The sequence below is a fragment of the Sarcophilus harrisii genome, chromosome 5, assembly GCF_902635505.1.
Source record: "Sarcophilus harrisii chromosome 5, mSarHar1.11, whole genome shotgun sequence".
Taxonomy (NCBI): domain Eukaryota; kingdom Metazoa; phylum Chordata; class Mammalia; order Dasyuromorphia; family Dasyuridae; genus Sarcophilus; species Sarcophilus harrisii.
In genome coordinates, this window is record NC_045430.1 from 64,059,858 (window position 1) to 64,080,662 (window position 20,805).

At 34.4% G+C, this 20,805-nt stretch overlaps 1 protein-coding gene across 1 annotated transcript in view; it reads left to right on the plus strand.

The window, feature by feature from the left end:
- The first annotated feature begins 455 nt into the window (after window positions 1–455).
- Window positions 456–20,805, plus strand: part of BCL2L13 (BCL2 like 13) — a 64,588-nt gene continuing 44,238 nt past the window's right edge. Inside the window, exons 1-2 of the mRNA XM_031939658.1 lie at window positions 456–595; window positions 13,755–13,944. Of these exons, the coding sequence (XP_031795518.1) occupies window positions 13,824–13,944 (121 nt within the window). The 5' untranslated portion in view covers window positions 456–595; window positions 13,755–13,823. The remainder of the gene's footprint in view (window positions 596–13,754; window positions 13,945–20,805) is intronic.

A 20,805-nucleotide genomic window follows, 5' to 3' on the forward strand; every position in this document is an offset into this window, starting at 1 on the left:
GCCTGCTCTGTTCCGCTCTGGCCGTGCAGACCCAGAGACCAATCCCGCCCCGCTGACGTTAGGGATGAGGTTCATACAAGACATGAAATGCCATGGATACTTCTGCTTGTAGGGGGAGGGGAGGTGTCTTTTACAGAAGCCATAGCTGGAAGTGACTGCCGCGGGGGGCCCTTCTTCCCCACTAGCGTGCCTCTCCTCGAAGAGCCCAGGGCACGAGATGCCGCTGACTCCGCAAACGACGCCCAGTAAGAGTCGGCGCCACACGCCTCTCTCATTCACCTCCCCGGAAGTCTCCCCTTCCCTACGAGGGAGAGGTCGGGCTACTTCCGGCCCTCCCTCTTCCCCTCCTCCTTCTTGAACCCGCCCCTTCCCCGACCGCCTTGCGCGGCGGTGACGTCATCACGCACGGGTGACCTCCGCCTCCATCATGGTCGCGGCAGTAGATTAGGGTCGTGGGTCGGGCCGGTTGTTTCCTCCGCTGCGAGATTGTGCCGAGGACTCGCTGTCGCCGCCGCCGCCGCCGCCGCTCTCCCTCCTCTTCCTCCTCCTCCTCCTCCTCCTCCTCCTTCTCTTCCTCCCCCGGAGCCAGGGCCAGGTGAACAGGGGACGGGGTCCGGGCAGCCAGGGCCGGGCCGGGCCAGCCGGGGAGGCGAGGGCTGGGGTTGGGAGCGCGGGCGCCCTAGCTCGGCTTCTGCTTCCCAGCCCCCTCCCGGGCGGCTTTTGTGCTCTCAGCTCCCCTCCCCAGGGCCGCTTGGGGGGAAAACACACCGGCCCCTGGCCTCGAGCCTCGCCGGGCCCCTCCCTTCCCAGGGACAACTTCTGCTCTGGAAGGAGTGGGGACGGTTCCATTGCGTGAAGACCAGAGAGCTGATACATAATAACTCTCATGCGCCAGAGTGATTATCAGTAGTAACTGTTGCCTGGTCATGTCTGGGCCACTAGTTAATGGGGCTCTGGGTTAATCAAGTCTGAAGCGGTGGGGTCGAACATAAACCTTTCCCTGTCAAGGATTTTGTGAGGATCACATGGGATGGTGTAGCAGTCGCTATTTATCCGAAGCGACTGTTCCACTATCCCTCTTTAGACCTTTAAAACAGAACTTTTCTTTATGTTTTTATGTTGGGATCTTTTCCACAAAATGGGGAAAAAAACAACTGGTTGAAACAAAGTTGTTAGTTTCCACGGGTTACTTGGAAGAAGATTTTAGAACCAGATGTCAGGGTCAGTGTTATCTCTTGCCTAACTTAATTTATAACTTTGGATAAGTAGACACTTCTCGCATTTTTTTTTTTTTTTTTTTTTTAGTCTCCAGAGAATTGAGCAAGTACTTATCTTCGGGTGATATTCGGTGCTTATGAAATGTTCACAAGTCCTTGGGTAAAATGTGCTTTGTGTATCTTGAGTATTTGAAGCATTGTGAAATGATCTTTACTTAGCAATAGGAAGCTGAAGGGAATGGAATCGCTATATAGGTCCTGCTCTTTAATCTTTCAATCCAGAGTTATGTAGGAATAGTTTAAAAGATTGAAGCTAATTATTATGTATTTTTCATACATTTATTAAGCCCCTACTATGTTGCAAGTACATTTGGTACCAAGAATTTATTCATCACCCTTTTATCATAGTTTTTTACCTTTCTTTTTCCTTTTAAACCTTTCTTCCCAGTAACCCACACTGAGTTTTGTTTTGCCTATGACTAATCCCTCTTTTACCCTTTACCTGTTCTCAGTCCTGTTGAATTGATTATATTTTTACACCAAACTCTGTGTGCATATTCTACCCTATTCTACTATATTTGTTTGACCAGTTTTAGATGAGTGAGTTTCAGTAATATGACTTCTTCACCCCCTTCTATTGTTGATTTCTTTTGCACACTCTGACCATGTTCATGATTCAGTTTGACACTCTTTATTTGCTGGACTAGTTGTAGGGGGAGTTATTCCATTTTTCAGGTAGACAACATGCATTATAGATATGGTCCAGAAGTCTTGTGAACACCTGGTTTGGGACAAGATGAGGGAAAGCTCACCAGCATCCCAGAACCCAGCTTTCCAGGCGTTAGTTACAGCTAAAATACAGTCAAGAAAAATGAAAGAAGGGGAGCTTGTGTAATATGTTGAAGATACTAAACCTAATTCCCATTTCCATTTTGAAGGATGCCTTAGATCACATTTAGTAGATTATGTAAGCTAGAAGTTAATATTTATTAGAAAATTCAGTTAATAAGTAGTTATTGAATATCTGAAATAGTAAACCTTCAGAGCCAGAAGTTCTTAACCTGTAGTCCCTTAACTTATTTAAATATTTTGATAATTATTTAAATATAATTGATAGCTGTTGTAATCCTATGATTTTTTATTTTATTGGCTGCTGTGTCCATGACCTTAAAAAAAGGTAAGAACCCCTGCTTCTAATAAAAGCCTTTTTTTAGCTGGAAAGATTTTTGACTAATAGCCCAGCCAAGTAAAGTGGTTGCCATATAGCCTTTTACATATTTCATTTAATTTCATAGGGCTGTGCTGAAGGTAAGAGGTATCTTCTTGGAACTGTGGAAGGAGGGGGCTTAATGGATAGAGACTTTCTCCTGTAAGGTAGAAGAGATCATCAAAAATACTTTCTGTGCAAATCATTTAAGCTTTGAGTGCTTCTGGCCCCTCTCTGACTGTTAATTAGAGTGGCTTATCTACTCTAGTAGGAGTTTCCTTCTGGAGATACCTACTCTTTTTTTTTTTTTTTTTTTTTTTTTTTTGGCAAAGATAGTGAAGTGGTTTGCCATTTCCTTCTCCAGCTCATTGGATTCTAATTTTAGGAGAATTTTAATTTTAAAATTGTTTAAGTTTATTTTCCTCCTTTTGATATCACTTTAAGTAGCTTCCCTTTTCCTTTGACCAATTCTTCCTTCTTGCCCTCAAACAATAAGAATCCTTATGAAGCAAATAAGCATAATCATACAAAACAAGTCCATACATTCAATAAATCTAAATATTTAGATCTTATAGTGTCCTTGTAGTTAGTTTTCTCTAGATCAAGAGTTATAAAGCTTCAGTGACCTTTTTAATCAGGAAAATGATCTCAGGAATCCAAGTGATTTGAATAAGGTTAGGGTAGCAGGTCTGACATTCAACTTAGGTCTTTTATTCTAAATCCAATGCTCTTTCTATTATGCAGTTGATAGAAAGACTAAGGGTTAAATCATGCTTCAAATGCTCACAAGCTGTGTGATGGGAGGCAAATCATTTAGCCCTCTCCACTTTCCTCCTTAGTAAAATGGGGATAATGGTACTTATATCCCTAGGCTGTTGTGAGCGTCAAATTAGTTAACATGTAAAGTACTTTGTATATCTTACAAATACTATTTTTGCAAAATTGTTTTTTAAAGATATTAATATTTAGTCTTAATGTAACAAGTAAAAGTGGCTTAAAAGAAGCCATTAGATATTGGTTGGTTGGTACGTTGTTTTAAAATTAAGTATGCAAACTTAAGGGCACTATCTCCTGAATTGTGTTGCATATTCCCCATGTTTGTGGTATCTTTCCATCATTGATTGAGGAATAATTATTGATCATTTTTGAATTCCAAATTAAGCTCAATTCAGATGTACCCTTTCTTAGGAAGCCTTTCAAATCCGATTGTTTCCTTTTCTCTTTCTAAAGTTCCAATCTCACATCAACAGCCTAGTAGTGAACATTTCACACTAGATAACCTATATCCATCTCAAGTCCTCTTCTTCTGAACTTTCATAGTGCTGTCATCCTTTTTATGCAGATTTGTAACCTCAGTGTTAACTCCTTATTTTTCTTCATAGCACAAATCCAAGTTGTCATATCTTAACATTTGCATCTACTACATTCTTTGCATTCTTCCTCACCCTTTTCCTCACATATATAATCAGTAGTTTGGATCAAAGCTCCTCTTTTTACTTGTACTATTATATTATCTTCCTAATTGTTCTCTCTGGCAAAAATCAAATCAGTCAATCCTTCACAAAGCCTCAGAAGTGATTTTTCTAGAATACAACTCCAGTATATCATTTTAAATATAATTTGATATAATTTTAAAATATAAACTGCTCTTTTTGACATCAGTGTCTCTTACTTTCTTTTCAGTCTTCTAATACATTGTTCCTCTATTGTTTAACCATAATGGCAGACTTATTATTCTTCCCACAAAACCTTTTACCCTCTATCTGTATATCTTTGTATTGGCTATCTCCTACGCCTTGGATGCCCTCTCTCACCTTGTTTTTTCCTTGGCTTTCTTCAAGATAGCCTTTGTCATCTTTGTCCTTCATTTTCAGAGGACTGATGATATCACAGGGTGATATCTTAACTAGTGTGTGTGAATTGGATTTGAGTGAGGCAGATTTGCACAGAGTTGACAATTTGACTCTTCCCGAGTCGTTGAAATCCAGTGACAGGACAAAAGTCAGGAGTGGCAGTGCGTTGGTTCAGCTGTGTTGATGGCATTTGGAACAAATTGTTCTCATCTGCCCATTCTGCTGGGGAAAGTCTTCATATGCTTTACATGCAGAGTGATTTGAGGTGTGTTGGTTACTCAGTCTGGCTTAGCCGGTCTGCCAAGAAGGTTTTAGTAGGTGTGGCCACTGAGCATGCTGTAGCTTGTTGAATCCACAGGTGATGGCTGAGTGAATTTGAACATCAAAGGTGGATAAGAATCTTTGAAAGGGGTTTGGCAGCCCCTCACATCAGAGATGTTTGTCCTCCCTGAACATCATTTTACTCCATGAATATGTTTCCCTTTAGAACTAAACTTCTTAAGGGTAGGAACTTTCATTTTTCTGTCCTAGTACCTTCAGTACTTAGCTTATACTGTAGTAAGTACTTAATAAATGCTTTTTAAATGGCTGATATCTAATGGGGGGAGAATAGGTACAGTATTTCTGTCACATTCTGTATGATGGTTTGGTGGGGTTTTCTCTCTTTTTTTTTTTAAGAAAATTTTGTATTATTTTCAATCAGCAAAAATCTTGTCTTCTCAACTACTCTAACTCATCTTTTCTGCCAATTGAAGATGAAAAAAACCTCCCAAACTTCTGTTAAAAACATGTCAAGTCAAACAAAATCAATTTCCACATTGGCCATGTCCAGAGGCCATGACTCTATATACTGTGCATAAAATGTGTTGTGTTGCATGTACACACACATCTATCTATATATTATATATCCCTTTCAGGTAGGTAGCATGTTATTATTAGATCGCTGGAATTATGGTTTGTCATTACTGCTGATCAGAATTGGGGCAAGTTTGTTGTTGTACAAACTGATCTGCTTCTGTTCACTTCATTCTGCATCAGTTCTTATAAGTCTTTTCAGACTTTCCTTCATCATTTCACATACCACAAGACTATTTATTCCATCACATTTATATACTACAACTTGTTCAGTCATTGATGTTCACTCTCTCAAATTCCCATTCTATGCCATCTCAAAAGAAGTTGTAAATAGTTGTGAATATCTTCAGAGTTTGTTTTGCTTAAAAATAATCCCTCCCTTATGTTTTATCTAGCTCTCCCCTTTTCCATGTTTCTTTACCCATTCTAGTACGTATATTTGTGTACATGTGTATGTATTCCCTCCTTTGTTCAGAGAAGAGTAAGATTCAAGTATTTTCTCCATTCTTTGTTTTATAAAATTCTACTTATATACCCTGATTATGTGGGATAACTTTCCACTTTCCACCTCCTTAATAAATTCTTCCCCCTTCATCCATTCTGTTGTTCTTTTAAGATCATCAGAACATAATTGAACTACTCCTAAGCATTTTGTCTGATTAGGTTTTCTTTATGATGATAGGGTTCAGAGGGGACATCAATCACCTCATATTTGAATGTCAATAATTGATCTTTGATTATTTATTCTTGTTTATCTTTTTGTGTTTCTGTTTCTCTTGTGTTTGAACTTCAAAGTGTTTGTGGAACTTTCATCTTTTCAAGAGAAGTCCTTTATTTTATTAAAGGTTCATTTTTTCACCTATAAAATTATACTTAAATTTTGTTTTGTTAATTATACTTTATTTCTAATTCTTTATCCCTTGTTTTCTGGAATGGTACATTCCAAATCTCCTCCATTATAGAGATGGCTGCTAAATTGTGTGTAATTTTGACTATGACTCCTCCTTATGGCTGTTTGTAATATTTTTTTTGCTTTTACCTGGAAACTCTGGAATTTGGTTATAATGTTCCTGGGAGTTTTCATTTCGGGGATTACTTTCAGAAAGTGACTGCTAGATTCATTTTTCACTTTGCGCTTTAAAAATTTCTTGAAATATGATTTATAGGCCCTTTTTTGGTTGTAGCATTGAGGTTGTCTAATGATTCCTAAATTTTTTCTCTCCTTGGTTTGTTTTCCAGGTCAGTTGTTATTTTTTAACTTTTTATTTATTTATTTATTTTTACTATGAAATGTCTTAAAATTTCTTCAGTTTTTTTGAACTTTTGATTGATTTTAATGTATCTTGGCTTATAGAATTGTTGATATCTGTTTGGTCCATTCCAATTTTCATTTTTTTATTCATCCATTTAATTTATGCACAATTTTAGTTTTTTTGGGTGCAGTTTCAGAATACCTGTTTTCCCACAGTCCTTCAAGCATCTGTTTTAATTTTTAGGAAGTTTGTTTAGGGTTTGTACCCCCTTTTTTTTGTTAGTAAAAAAATTTTTTTAATCTTTATTTTCTGTTATGTATGTTAATTCATTTTTTAAAAAGATACCTTTTTTTTTTTAAAATCATGTTGGGAGAGAAAAATCAGAACAAAGGGGAAAACCATGAGAGAAAAAAAATGGAAGAAAAAAAAGTGAACATAACAAATGTTGATTTATATTGTCTCCATAGTTCTCTCTCTGGATGCAGATGACATTTTCTATCCAAAGTTTAGTGAGATTGCCTTGGATCACTGAACCACTGAGAAGAATTCAAGTCATTCATAGTTGATCATCACACAATCTTGCTGTGACTGTACAAAATGTTTTGCTTGTTTCGCTCAGCATTACTTTGTGTAAATCTTTCCAGGTCTTTCTAAAATCAGTTTGTTCATCATTTTTTTCTTAGAACAATAAAATTCCATTGCTTTCATATATTGTAACTTATTCAGCCATTCCCCAATTCATGGGTACCTACTCATTTTCCAATTCTTTGCTACTACAAAAAGAGCCACCACAAATATTTTTGTACATATAGGTCCCTTTCCTTCCTTGTGATCTTTGGGAATAGTGATATTGTAGTGGCATTGCACAGTTTGTATTGATATTGTAAAGGCTATGCACAGTTTGATAGCCCTTTAGGCACAGTTCCAAATTGCTCTCCAGAATGGTTGGATCATTTCACAACTCCACCAACAATGCATTGGTATCCCTGTTTTTTCACGTCCCCTCCAAAATTTATCATTCTCTTTTCCTGTCATTTTAGCCATTCTGAGAGGTATGACTGGGGTTTGTACCTCTTGTGCCAAGCTAATAATTCTTTCCAATTCTTCCATAGTTTTAATTTCTTTTCCAGTTTTTCTTGTAGTGTTATTTATAAAAATATTTTTTAATACTTTAAAAACTCTTTTTATAATTCTTGCTTCATCTCTTACAATTTTAGTTGAATTTTTGCCCAAACTATGGGAATAGGTTATGGGTGTTTTTTTTGTTTGTTTGTTTTGTTTTTTGCTGAGGCAGTTGGGGTTAAGTGACTTACTCAGGGTCACACAGCTAGGAGGTGTTAAGATGGTTGTTTTTTAGATATTTCTTATGTATATTTTAGAGTCATTCTCTTGGGGTTGCTCACCATGACTCCTTATGATGGACTTTATTTTTTTCTTGTTTACTCTTTGTTTCAGCTTCTTTAGACTTGATGTTGGTGCTGATCCCCTAATACTTCCTTGAGGGAAATTGAATGCTCCTTCTATTGCTCTTTTCTTGGAATATTGAGTGTTGTGTTGTTATAAGATCTCAAGGACAACTTAGGCATGCAAGCTTTCCCTTCTCGGCAGATAGTCTGATCCAGGATGAAGTTTGAGTGTAGCCCATTTAATCTGAACTCTGGAAGTTCTTGACCTGGAATTAGGTCTGACCAACAATACAAAATACATACATATTGTGTATGTGTGTGTGGCAATTGGGGTTAAGTGTGTGTGTGTGTGTGTGTGTGTGTGGCAGTTGGGGTCAAGTGATTTGCCCAGAGTTACATAGCTAGGAAGTGTTAAGTGTCTAAGGTCAGATTTGAAGTCAGCTCCTCTTGATTCCAGGGCTGGTGCGCTTAATCCTCTGTGCCATCTAGTTTAGCTGCCTTATAACAGTAGCTGAAATCAGCTCTAATGATTTGAGAAGCTCTACAAGTTCACTGTGGCAGAACTGCAGGCTTCCCTTTGATTTGGGATTCTTGCCCTACACTTGCTCTATAGGCTTCAGATGAGGGTAGAAGTTGGAACTAAGACTCTGCTTTGCTCCTTGGTTCTGAGTCTCATAGTTTCTTCTTGGTTCTGAACTTGTTCGTCTCTCAGTACAGCACCTTGGATCTGAGTTCCATATTCAGATCTACCATCTTTGGTGAAAGTTCTCTATCTGTCTTAGATCTGCATTTAGAACCTGTTGTTGCACTGGGCAATGTTGATAATGTCTTTGTATGAATCTTAGACATCCTCTTACACTGGTGTACAACTTGTCTCTAGGTGCAGGTGTTACCTACATAGTGTGTTCTTGGCCAAGTGCTGTTCCCAATGTTTTACTTGTGCTAGAACAATGAATCACTGAGTTTTCTTTTCTTGATGGGATTTCCCCATCAAAACTTGGTTTGGTATGTTTTCTAGATCTAGATCTGGCAGTTATATTTGAAAACACGAATGATTAAAGCTGCTTTTGACATCAATTTTCAAGTTATTTTAGCGTAGCTATTGAAAAATATTTCAAAAACTATAGTATTATGGTTTTGTATTGTTGATCTTAGATAGTTTGCCTTGCTAAAATATTTTAAGTAATAATAAGGATTTTTAAAATTCTACCAACAGTGTAGGCTTATCTTTGAGTAAGATATTAATTTTATTTTTTAAAAAGTTTTGCTTTCTATAGCTGTTCTGTTACTTTGTATTAACTTGAATCAGAAATGTGTTTTTATTATCATTTGCTGTTATGTTAATAAAGAAATAAAAAAGTATTGAGAATTTTTTTCATTGTATATTTCCATTGAGCTGGAACCAATTAGTAAATTTTTACATATAAATAACTTTGAATAATGTGAAGTTGAATAGTGGAACCACTTCATAATATTCATGATTCATGCTAATCAGAATCTGATCCTACCTGGTGAGGTAGCATTTTATTTTATGTAGGCTATACTCTTTTTTTTTTTTTTTTTTTAAATAAAGGGTCAAGGAACCTATTAGCACTTAATGTTGATCTGGCTTCCTGACTGCCTCAGATATAAAAAGGACAGACTAGAAGGAGTCATGGATCCTTAGGTCTGACGGGAATTTCTAGTGTTGTAGAAATTAATATACACCTTTCTGGGAGTTGCTGCCATGTAGTCAGAGAATCAGTGTTATATAACCTTAAGATCCCTTTTTATGATTGAATAAATTTTCCTTTGTCAAAAATTTTATCATCAACGAGAATCTTACTGCAATTTGATCCTAAACCTGACCTACATGACTGTTTTTGAATTAAGTCTGGGATTCTTTATTGTCCTAGTATTTGTTTGAATCCCATACAAAATAACTACAAAATAACAAATAAAACAACAAGTTTGATTGGACAGTTTAGAAGCATAAGAAAGATTTGAATAAGAAAAAAATGTATGAAAATGACAACACTATCTTTTAATTGATTATATATTAAGTAAGATATTGTATGTATGATATTTCTAAGGAATTCCATTTAAGCACAGCAGATGACAGGGTAACTCTGATTGCTTTGAAGCATTATTTATATAGATATATTTCTCTAGTGCTATTTTTAAAATTGTCTAGTAGATTTGAGCCTAAATCCCAGAGTATAGTAGTATTATTAATTTTTTTTGGTCAAAGATAAGCTAAAGCTTATAGGAACTGATGTAAATTAAATAGGATCTGAAAAATAATATATGTACCCAAAGTATCAGGGCACTTTTAAGCTTAAATAAGACAAGTAGAAATACTACAAACTTAGAAAAAACATTTGAAAGACTAAAATTTTTATATAATAATAACTTTATTTTTCCAAAATTTATGCAAAGATAGTTTTCAAAATTTATCCTTGTAAAACATTTGTGTTCCAAATTTTTCTCCCTCCTCCCTGCCCGGACAGCAACTAAGCCAATATAGGTTAAACATTGCAATTCTTCTAAATATATTTCTGCATTTATTATGCTACATAAAAAAATCAGATCAAAAGGGGGAAAAATGAAAAAAAAACAATCAAACAACAAAAAGGTAAAAATATCCTTTGATCCACATTCAGTCTTTGTAGTTCTCTCTCTGAATGGCTTTTTCCATCTTTTGGAATTGCCTTAAATTACCTATTATTTAAAAGAGCCAAGTCCATCATATTTGATCATCACATTATCTTTTTGTTACTTTGTACAATGTTCTTCTGGTTCTACTCACTTCATTCAGCATCAGTTCATGTAAGTCTCTCCAGGCCTTTCTGAAATCATCCTACTGGTGGTTTCTTACAGAACAATAATATTCATATACTATAACTTATTCAACCATTCTCCAACTGATGGACATCCCCTCAGTTTCCAGTTCATGGACACTTCAAAAAGGACTGCCACAAAAATTTTTGCACATGTGGGTTTTTTCTTTTTTTTTTAATGATCTCTTTGGGATACAGACCTAGTGGATCAAATTGTTCTCTACAATGATAGGATCAGTTCACAACTCTTCTAACAATGTATTAGTATCCTAGTTTTCCCACATCCCCTCCAATATTTATCATTATTTTTCCTGATATCTTAGTCAATCTGAGAGGTATGAAATGATACCTCAGAGTTTTCTTAATTTGAATTTGTCTACTTGATAGTGATTTAGAACATTTTGAAATATTAATTATTTACATTTTTAAAATTGACTATTTCTTATGAGAGTTCAACATAACTATCATATGCTATATAAAAATTTTATTAGTTTTTCATCAGTGACTGAAGGTAATACATCTTTAATCTTCACTTTAAATTAATCTTCCAAAGAAAGAGATTTTGATGCATTTACAACAGTTTTGTTGCGACCCCACATGATCCAGGTGATTGAAATGGCAGAGCAGGAGGACCAACTCTAGTCTGAGAATGTGCCATCCAGAAACTTTTTTTTTTTTTTTTAATAGCCTTTTATTTACAGGTTATATGTATGGGTAACTTTACAGCATTAACAATTGCCAAACCTCTTGTTCCAGTTTTTCCCTTCCTTACCCCCACCCCTTCCCCCAGATGGCAGGATGACCAGTAGATGTTAAGTACATTAAAATATAAATTAGATACACAATAACTATACATAACCAAACCGTTATTTTGCTGTACAAAAAGAATCAGACTCGGAAATATTGTACAATTAGCTTGTGAAGGAAATCAAAAATGCAGGTGGGCATAAATATAGGGATTGGGAATTCAATGTAATGGTTTTTAGTCATCTCCCAGAGTTCTTTCTCTGGGCGTAGCTGGTTCAGTTAATTACTGCTCCATTGGAAATGATTTGGTTGATCTCGTTGCTGAGGATGGCCAGGTCCATCAGAACTGGTCATCATATAGTATTGTTGTTGAAGTATATAATGATCTCCTGGTCCTGCTCATTTCACTCAGCATCAGTTTGTGTAAGTCTCTCCAGGCCTTTCTGAAATCATCCTGTTGGTCATTTCTTACAGAGCATCAGTTTGTAAGTCTCTCCAGGCCTTTCTGAAATCATCCTGTTGGTCATTTCTTACAGAACAATAATATTCCATGATATTCATATACCACAATTTATTCAGCCATTCTCCAACTGATGGGCATCCAGCCAGTTTCCAGTGTCTGGCTACTACAAAGAGGGCTGCCACAAACATTTTGGCACATACAGGTCCCTTTCCCTTCTTTATGATCTCTTTGGGATATAAGCCCAGTAGTAACACTGCTGGATCAAAGGGTATGCACAGTCTGATAACTTTTTGAGCATAGTTCCAAATTGTTCTCCAGAATGGTTGGATTTGTTCACAACTCCACCAACAATGCATCAATGTCCCAGTTTTCCCGCATCCCCTCCAACAATCATCATTATTTTTTCCTGTCATCTTAGCCAATCTGACAGGTGTGTAGTGGTATCTTAGAGTTGTCTTAATTTGCATTTCTCTGATTATTAATGACTTGGAGCATCTTTTCATATGACTAGAAATAGTTTCAATTTCTTCATCTGAGAATTGTCTGTTCATATCCTTTGACCATTTTTCAATTCAACCAGAAACTTTCACTTGCAGTGCATAATGACAAGTCTCACTCAATAAAATTAAAATAAAAAAAACCCTATCATTTAATATTCATTAAATTAATTTAGCTAATTAAACCTTCAAATGAATTTTTTTTGTAACTTTATAGCATTTATACTTCTGAAGTTATAACAGTTTAAAAATTTCACTAAGACTTTTGACTTTTCACTATTCACTAAGACTATAGTGACTCATTGTCTAAATGGAAAGAACAATAAAATAAAACTAAATGTTGTATAATTATCATGACCAATCTCGGCCAAGTTGAAGAGTTGAGAAAATCAATTTCTGTCTCTCTGTCTTCCTTCTTTACAGAGGTGAGGGGCTTGTGAGTGTGGCATTTTGCGTATTGTTGGACTTTATTGGGTTTACTGAATTGCCTTTTATATTTAAAAATTTTTGTTATAAAAGAATCCTCCCTGGGAGTGAAGGAAGATAATATTGAGAAATGAATGATGCAAAAACAAAAGTCATCAATTTAAAAAAGTCTCTTGACTCCGGGTAGTTCCTTTTAAAAATCTGTAAAAAGTCATGGCTATACTTTCCTATTCCTGCTGAATCTTTCTGTAAAGTTGATGAAATTGCTTTGCTATCTCCAGTTAGATTTGGTATTCCCACTCTTTGGTCAAATACAATAAACCCTCTAGTAATATAAAGACTTTTATTTATTTAATTACTTATACCTTTTATTAAAGTTGAAACAGAGTACTTGATTCACATAGATATTAACATAAAACACTTGATATTAGTTCCAGAAAGTCTAGAAGACTCTTTGAAGTCTTGAATCAAAAGTTTGGGTTAGGATTTGCTTCCTATGAATCTTAAAATTTAACTACCATGGCCTTTTTTACCTACCATAGGTCTTTAGAACTTCTTTTTAAACCTATTGAATGTCCACAAATCTTTTTAAAGCATAGTATTTTGTCCTGTTTTGAATGGAAATAAGATTATTGTAAAGAAACAAAAGAATGGACTAGCTAGCTGCTTGTTGAAAGCAGCTTGGTATAGTGGAAAGGAAACCCAAGATAGGTTTTGGTTCCAGTTCTGACATTTCCCAACTGTCAGTTTTTGAGCAAATTATTGTTATTTTCTTCATCTATAACAACCAACACTCCCTCTTAGAAAAAAGGGAAAATAAGGAGAAAGTAGGAACAGATGGAGAAAAAATTAGCATTTGAACCTGAATTTGAGTGTATAAAGCCTTCACTTGAAAGCAAATGTTAATCAAGAGTTGTGTTCCTCTTAACTAGAATGGTAATGATGAGAATCTTTCAATTGGTTTGACTTAGTAGAGTTTAAAAACTAACAAACTATTTTTCTGTCTTTCAGCATTTTCATATTTACCAGAAGAATAATCCCCTGGTGCTGGACTTTTGTGGAACTTTGCCAGCTAATCTAATGGCATCTTCTGTTGCTGTGCCTATAGGATTTCATTATGAAACAAAATATGTTGTTCTCAGTTACCTGGGACTCCTTTCAAGGGAGAAGCCCCAACAACAGGATCCTTTCTCAACTCAAGGTAATAATTTTGGCTAATGATATAGTAGTGGTAGTAGTGATTTTATATATAGAATTTGATACTAGTGAGATAATGGAACTTAACAGTAGCTGTAAGTCTGATTCAGTTCAATTAATATATTTATATAAGCACATACTATATGCAAAGCACTGTCCTAAGAGTGTGGGAGAAATATGGGGAGGGAGAGATACAAAAAACAGAAAAAGGTCCCTGATTTAAAGTCTCATATGGCAGAATGATATTAAAATAAATAAGAATAGTATACTTTGAGGAGGAAGAAAAATTAACTCAGTGGATTGCAAATGGTTTTCTGGAGGAGTTGGCACCTGAATTGAGGGGTGGGAATAAGTTTGAGATGTGTGGTTATAAACAGAAAAAAGTGTGCAGATAAGAGATAACCACATCAAGTTTGGAGAACAGGTAGGTTAGTTTAGATGAAATGTAGATCCATGTAGGGAAGCAATAATGACTTTTTTTCCTTCATATTACTGTAGCCCAACCAAGAATTGCAAATCTTCCTCTAATTTAAATTTTTCTTTATATCTTTAGAGTGATTTGTTGTTCTATTTATATAAATTTTCTGGTTTTTATTAGATTAGTCCTGGATATGTACATTTTGTAGCTACTTGGAATTTATCTTATAATTTCTTCCTGATTTTTTAAAGTAGAGAAATGTTAAAGATTTTTGAGAATTTATTTTGTATCCTATAATCATGCTAAAGTTATTGTTTTAGTTTCTTCCTTGACTCTTGAGGTTTTCTAAATACATTATTATGTCATCTGCTTTAAAATAGTTTTCTCTTTCCTTTGCCATGTGGTCATAATGTATCATCTATGTGATAGATTGCTGTAATTTCTTTACTAGTGTTTTATTAAATTTTTTTTGCATCAATTTTCATTAGAGGAATTGTTCTATAAATTTTTCCTCTCTGTTTTGGCTTTTCCTGGTTTAGGTTTCAGTACCATATTTATGTCATAAAAGGAATTTAGTAGGATTTCACGTATTTTTCCAAAAAGTTTATATAGCCTTGGAATTAATTGTTTTATAAATGTCTGTAAATTCACTTGTGAATCCTTCTGGGCCCAGGACATTTTTTTTCCTCCTTAGGAAGTTCATTGATGGCTTATTCAATTTCTGTTTCTAAGATGGGGTTACTTAAATAATGTTTTTTCTTTTAATCTGGGCAATTTATATTTTTGTAAATATCCCTTTTTTGTTTGGAAAATCATTTTTACTTAGATTGTCAGATTTATTGGCATACAATTGGACAAAATAACTCGTAATCATTGCTTTAATTTCCTCTTTGTTGGTAGTGAGTTCACTCTTAATTCTTGATAGTGATAATTTGACTTGCTTTTTTAAAAAATCAAATTAACTAATGGTTTATCTATTTTATTGGTGTTTTCATAAAACCAATTCTTAATTTTATTAGCTCAATTTTTTTTAACTTTCAATTTTTTTTAATCTCTCCTTTGCTTTTCAAGATTTACAATTTAGAGTTTAATTGGGGATTTTAAAATTTATTCTTTTTCTGGTTGTTTTAGTTGAATACCCATTTCATTGATTTGCTCTTTCTTTTTAAATTATTATTTATAATAATTATAAGCATTATCATAAATTTTTAGCATAGTCTCATCATTTAATGAAATGGGTTGTTTCTGTGATGTGTACTTTGACCTACCTGTTCTTTATGATTAGATTATTTACTTTCTAATAAATGTTTAATCTCTTTCCATGGTTCTTTACTAAATGTAATTATTGTTTCGTGATCTAAAAAGGATGCATTTAATATTTCTTCCTTTCTGCATTTGATTGTGAGGCTTTTATGCCATACTATGTAGTCAGTTTTTATGTAGCTACCATGTACTGCTGAGAAAAAGGTATTTTTTTTTTTTGTTTAAAAAAAAATTATTCATTTTGAACTTAAATATAAAAAGATTTAAAAAGAGAAATGACATTTTTCTATACACAGCACAACATAGAAAGAGAATTCTATATAAAACCATGAAATCCATTTCATCTTCTTTACTTTTCTTTTTTGAAAACGATATGTAATAAATACATATCGTTTCAAAGCTACCCTGCTTTTTTTGTGCTTGCTTCTAAGTTTTCTTTTGTTCTGTTGTGCACTTGTAATTTTTTTTCTTCCTTTCCCGCCCCACACTAGAAAAGGTTACCATTATACACAATTATTTATATGTGTATAAAACTATATTATACATACTTTTATTTATTAGTGCTTTCTCTAAATCTGGACAGCATCTTTTATCATAGGTCCTTTGTAGTTCATTAGAGTAAATATAATTCTCAATATAACTTAATCATTCAGAGTTATTTTTAGAATGACATTGCTGTTACTGCATACATTGATCTCTTGGTTCTGTTCGTTTCGCTTTAATTTTTGTTTTAAATGTAAGTCCATGTTTTTCTAACATCAACCAGCTCATCATTTCTTATAGCATGGTAGTATTCCATCACAAATACATACCAAAACTTGTTTAGCCATTCCCTAATTGAGAAATATCCCCTCAATTTCCTGTTGCCACCCCAAAGAGAGCTGCTATAAATATTTTAGGACATAACAAACTCTGAAATAGGTATATTTCTTTCTATTCCTATTCAATTTTCTCCAGAGTTCTATCACATTCAACTTTTCTAAAATTCTATTAAAATTTTTTCTTTCTTTCCTTTTTTTGGGTTACATTTCTCTAGTTTTCAGAGAGGAAATTTGAGGTCACTTACTAGGATAGTTTTTACTATTTCCTTTTGTAACTCAACTTTTCCTTTAACAATTTTGATGCTGTGCCATTTTACATGTGCATGTTTAGTTTTGATTTTACTTTATTTTCTATAGTACCTTTTAGCCAGATATGATTTCTTTCCTAATCTCTTTTTATTAGATTTGGCTTTTTCTTTTGTGTTGTCTGAAATCATGATTGCTTCCCTGTTTTTTTTTTTTTTTTAAACTTCAGCTGAAGTATAATATGTTGTGCCCTAACCTTTTACCTTTCTTCTGTGTGTATGTCTCTGCTTCAAATTTCTTGTAAATAATATATTGAAGAATCATGGTTTTTAATTGACTCTGCTATCTGTTTTCATTTTATGGGCAAGTTCATCTTATTTACAGTACTATTTCCCTTCATTCTCTTTTTTCCTGTTCATACTTCTCTCTCCGCTTTTACCCTGTCCCTCCTCACTAGTTTTGTTTCTGATCACTGCTTCCTCCTACTTTTAGCCAAATATCATGAGTAAAGTTCAAGTAATGCTTCCCCTTTTATTCCACTGTACTAGGTTTCCCATGCCTCTTCATGTGAGATAATTTACTTCATTTTATCCTTCCCTTGCCTCTTCTACCAGTGTAATCCTCTCACCTCTCATTTTTTTTTTTTAATAACTTTTTATTGACAGAACCCATACCAGGGTAATTTTTTACAACATTATCCCTTGCACTCACTTCTTTTCCGATTTTTCCCCTCCCTCCCTCCACCCTCTTCCCCAGATGGCAAGCAGTCCTATACATCTCATATTTTTTTAATATCATCCCATCAAAGTCAATTTATACCAGTATCTTCTGTCTATGTATATTTCTAACTGCTAGTGATAAAGTTCTTAAGAGTTGGAAGTACTATCTTCCTATGTAGGAATGTAAACAGTTTAACCTTTTTTGAATCCTTTGGTTTTTCTTTCCTGCTTTTCTTTTTATGCTTTTCTTGAATCTTATGTAAGTCAAATTTCATGACCTTTTCATAAGGAATATTTGAAAGTCCTCTACTTTATTGAATATTAGTTTTTTTCTTTAAAAAATTATGCTCAGTTTTGTCAGATAGATGATTTTTAGTTGTAATTTAAGCTTCTTTGCCTTCTAAAATAGCATATTCTAAGCCATCTGATCCTTTAATGTAGAATCTGCTAAAATCCTTTGAAATTCTGTCTGTGGCTCCTCAATATTTAAATTATTTCTTTCTGACTGCTTGTAGTATTTTCTTCTTGACCTGAGAGTTCTGGAATTTGGCTATAATATTCCTGGGAGTTTTCATTCAGGAGGTTATTGGTAGATTCTTTCAATTACTGTTCTGGGTCTAGACTATCAGGACAATTTTCCTTGATAATTTCTTGAAAGGTGATGTCCAGGTACTTTTGTTATTGTGCTTTTCAGGGAGTACAATTAATTCTTAAATTATGTCTCTTGGATCTATTTTCTAGGTCGATTGTTTTTTCAATGAGAGAATTCATGTTTTCTTTAATTTTTTCATTTTTTTTGATTTATTATTGATGTCTTATGGAGTCATTAGCCTCCACTCGCCCAGTTCTAATTCTTAAGGAATTGTTTTCTTCTATGAGCTTTTGTACCTCCTTTTCCATTTGACCAATTCTACTTTTTAAGGAATTGTTTTACTTAATGAATTTCTGAATACCCTTTTTTTCATTTTTCTGTGTTACCTTTACCAAGCTGTTAACTCTTTTTTTTTAATGATTCTCTTGCATAACTCGTTTCTTTTCCCAATTTTTCTTTGACCTCTCTGATTTTTAAAATTCTCTTTGAGCTCTTCAAGAAGTTTTTTGGGGGCTAAAGATAAATTCTATTTTTCTTTGAGGCTTTGCATGTAGGCATTTTGACCTTGTTATCCTCTTCTGAATTTGTGTTTTGATCTTCCCTGTCACTATAATAGTTTTCTATGGTCAGGATTTCTTTTTCTTTTCTTTCTTCTTCCTTCTTCCTTCTTCCTTCTTCCTTCTTCCTTCTTCCTTCTTTCTTCTTCTTCTTTCTTTTTTTTTTTTAATTTTTTTGATTTTTGCTCATTTTCCACATATTTCATGAATTTTAAAGTTGAACTCTGTTCCTGGAGCACAGTGGGCATTCTTCTAAGCTTCTTCAACAGAACCTACTCTTTGGCCTTCTGGACCTGCTTGCCCAAGCTTGGCTGCCCCTGCTGTGTTGGGGCCATTGGTCTAATTGTGCTTGGTCATTTATCTGTTGCACTGGGGATAGAAGCTTCACAACTAGTCCCCTGAACCCATGACCTGCTCTTGGGTTTCAGGGCCTCTGTTGGTGACTGTGCTGGGATTAGGGGAATCTGTTGGCTTCCTGCATACTGACTGTATGGTCTATGCTCCCTTTTATGTGAGATAGACCTTTTCCTGTCATCCTAAGATGTCCTGGCATGGAAATTGTTTCACCCTGTCTTTTTGTGGATTCTGCTGCTCCAGAATTTGTTTTGATATGTTATTTAAAGTTGTTTGGAGTGGAATTTGGAGGAGCTTAGGCAAGTCCCTGTCTTTTCTGCACCATCTTGACTATGCTTTCTTATAACTAGCATTTCTAAAACTTTTCTTTTTATTATAGAGAAAGAAAGCATCCTTGCTTTACCAACTTTTTAAATTGGAAAAGCTTCTAGTATTTATACTTTGAAAACAATTTTAATGCTTGATTTTAAATATGTGATTTGGGGGCATATTGTCTTTTTTGTTTATACACTTTTCAGGTAGGGGTGTGTGTGTGTGTGTGTGTGTGTGTGTATTTTAACACAAATGACTATTTTATTTTGTTAAATTCTTTCTGTATTTATTGAAATAACCATGTAGTTTTTCTTTATATAATTAGCTATTGTAATCGTTTTCTCCTGTTGAATGGAGAAGTGAAAATATGAAATAAATCTGCAAATACAAACTGAAATGTGCTTATTAAGATGTGTATATTCTGTTACAAATAGTAAATTTGTAACAGTAGTTACATAGTGAAAATAGTAAACTGCATAAGATTTTTGAATAAGGGAGTTTCACAATCATACTTACGTTTTAGGAAGATTACTTTTTTTTTTTTTTTAATTTAATAGCCTTTTATTTACAGGTTATATGTATGGGTAACTTTACAGCATTAACAATTGCCAAACCTCTTGTTCCAATTTTTCACCTCTTACCCCCCACCTCCTCCCCAAGATGGCATAAATTAGATACACAATTAAGTATACATGACCAAACCATTATTTTGCTGTACAGAAAGAATCAGACTCTGAAATATTGTACAATTAGCTTGTGAAGGAAGTAAAAAATGCAGGTGGGCATAAATATAGGGATTGGGGATTCAATGTAATGGTTTTTAGTCATCTCCCAGAGTTCTTTCTCTGGGCGTAGCTGGTTTAGTTCATTACTGCTCCATTGGAAATGATTTGGTTGATCTTATTGCTGAGGATGGCCAGGTCCATCAGAATTGGTCATCATATAGTATTGTTGTTGAAGTATATAATGATCTCCTGGTCCTGCTCATTTCACTCAACATCAGTTCGTGTAAGTCTCTCCAGGCTTTTCTGAAATCATCCTGTTGGTCATTTCTTACAGAAAAATAATATTCCATAATATTCATATACCACAATTTATTCAGCCATTCTCCAACTGAAGGGCATCCACTCAGTAGGAAGATTACTTTTGCAGCATAAGGAGGACAGAATGAAAGAATTTCAAGTAGGAAAAAAATCAGAATCCTATTTTGATAACTCAAATGAAATATAATGAGGACTTGAAATGGAGAAAAGTATTAGGTGAATGTAGGGAAAGGGACAGATTGAAGAAATGTAGAAGTTGAATTGATGTCGCTGGGCAAATGACTTAACCTCTCTTTGTTTCAGTTTTCTCATCTGTAAAATGAGAATAAAATTTACTCCTAAGGTTATTTTGAAGATAAAAGGAGATAGTATTTGTAAGGCATTTTGCAAGCCTTAAATTGCTACATAAATGCTAGTTATTATAATCGTCAATAATAATGATAAACATTTAATATCCCAAGACTGTCATTCTTTAATTTTTGACATAGTTTGCTTCTGTATTATTCTACATTATTATTATTTACAAATAAAACAATATGG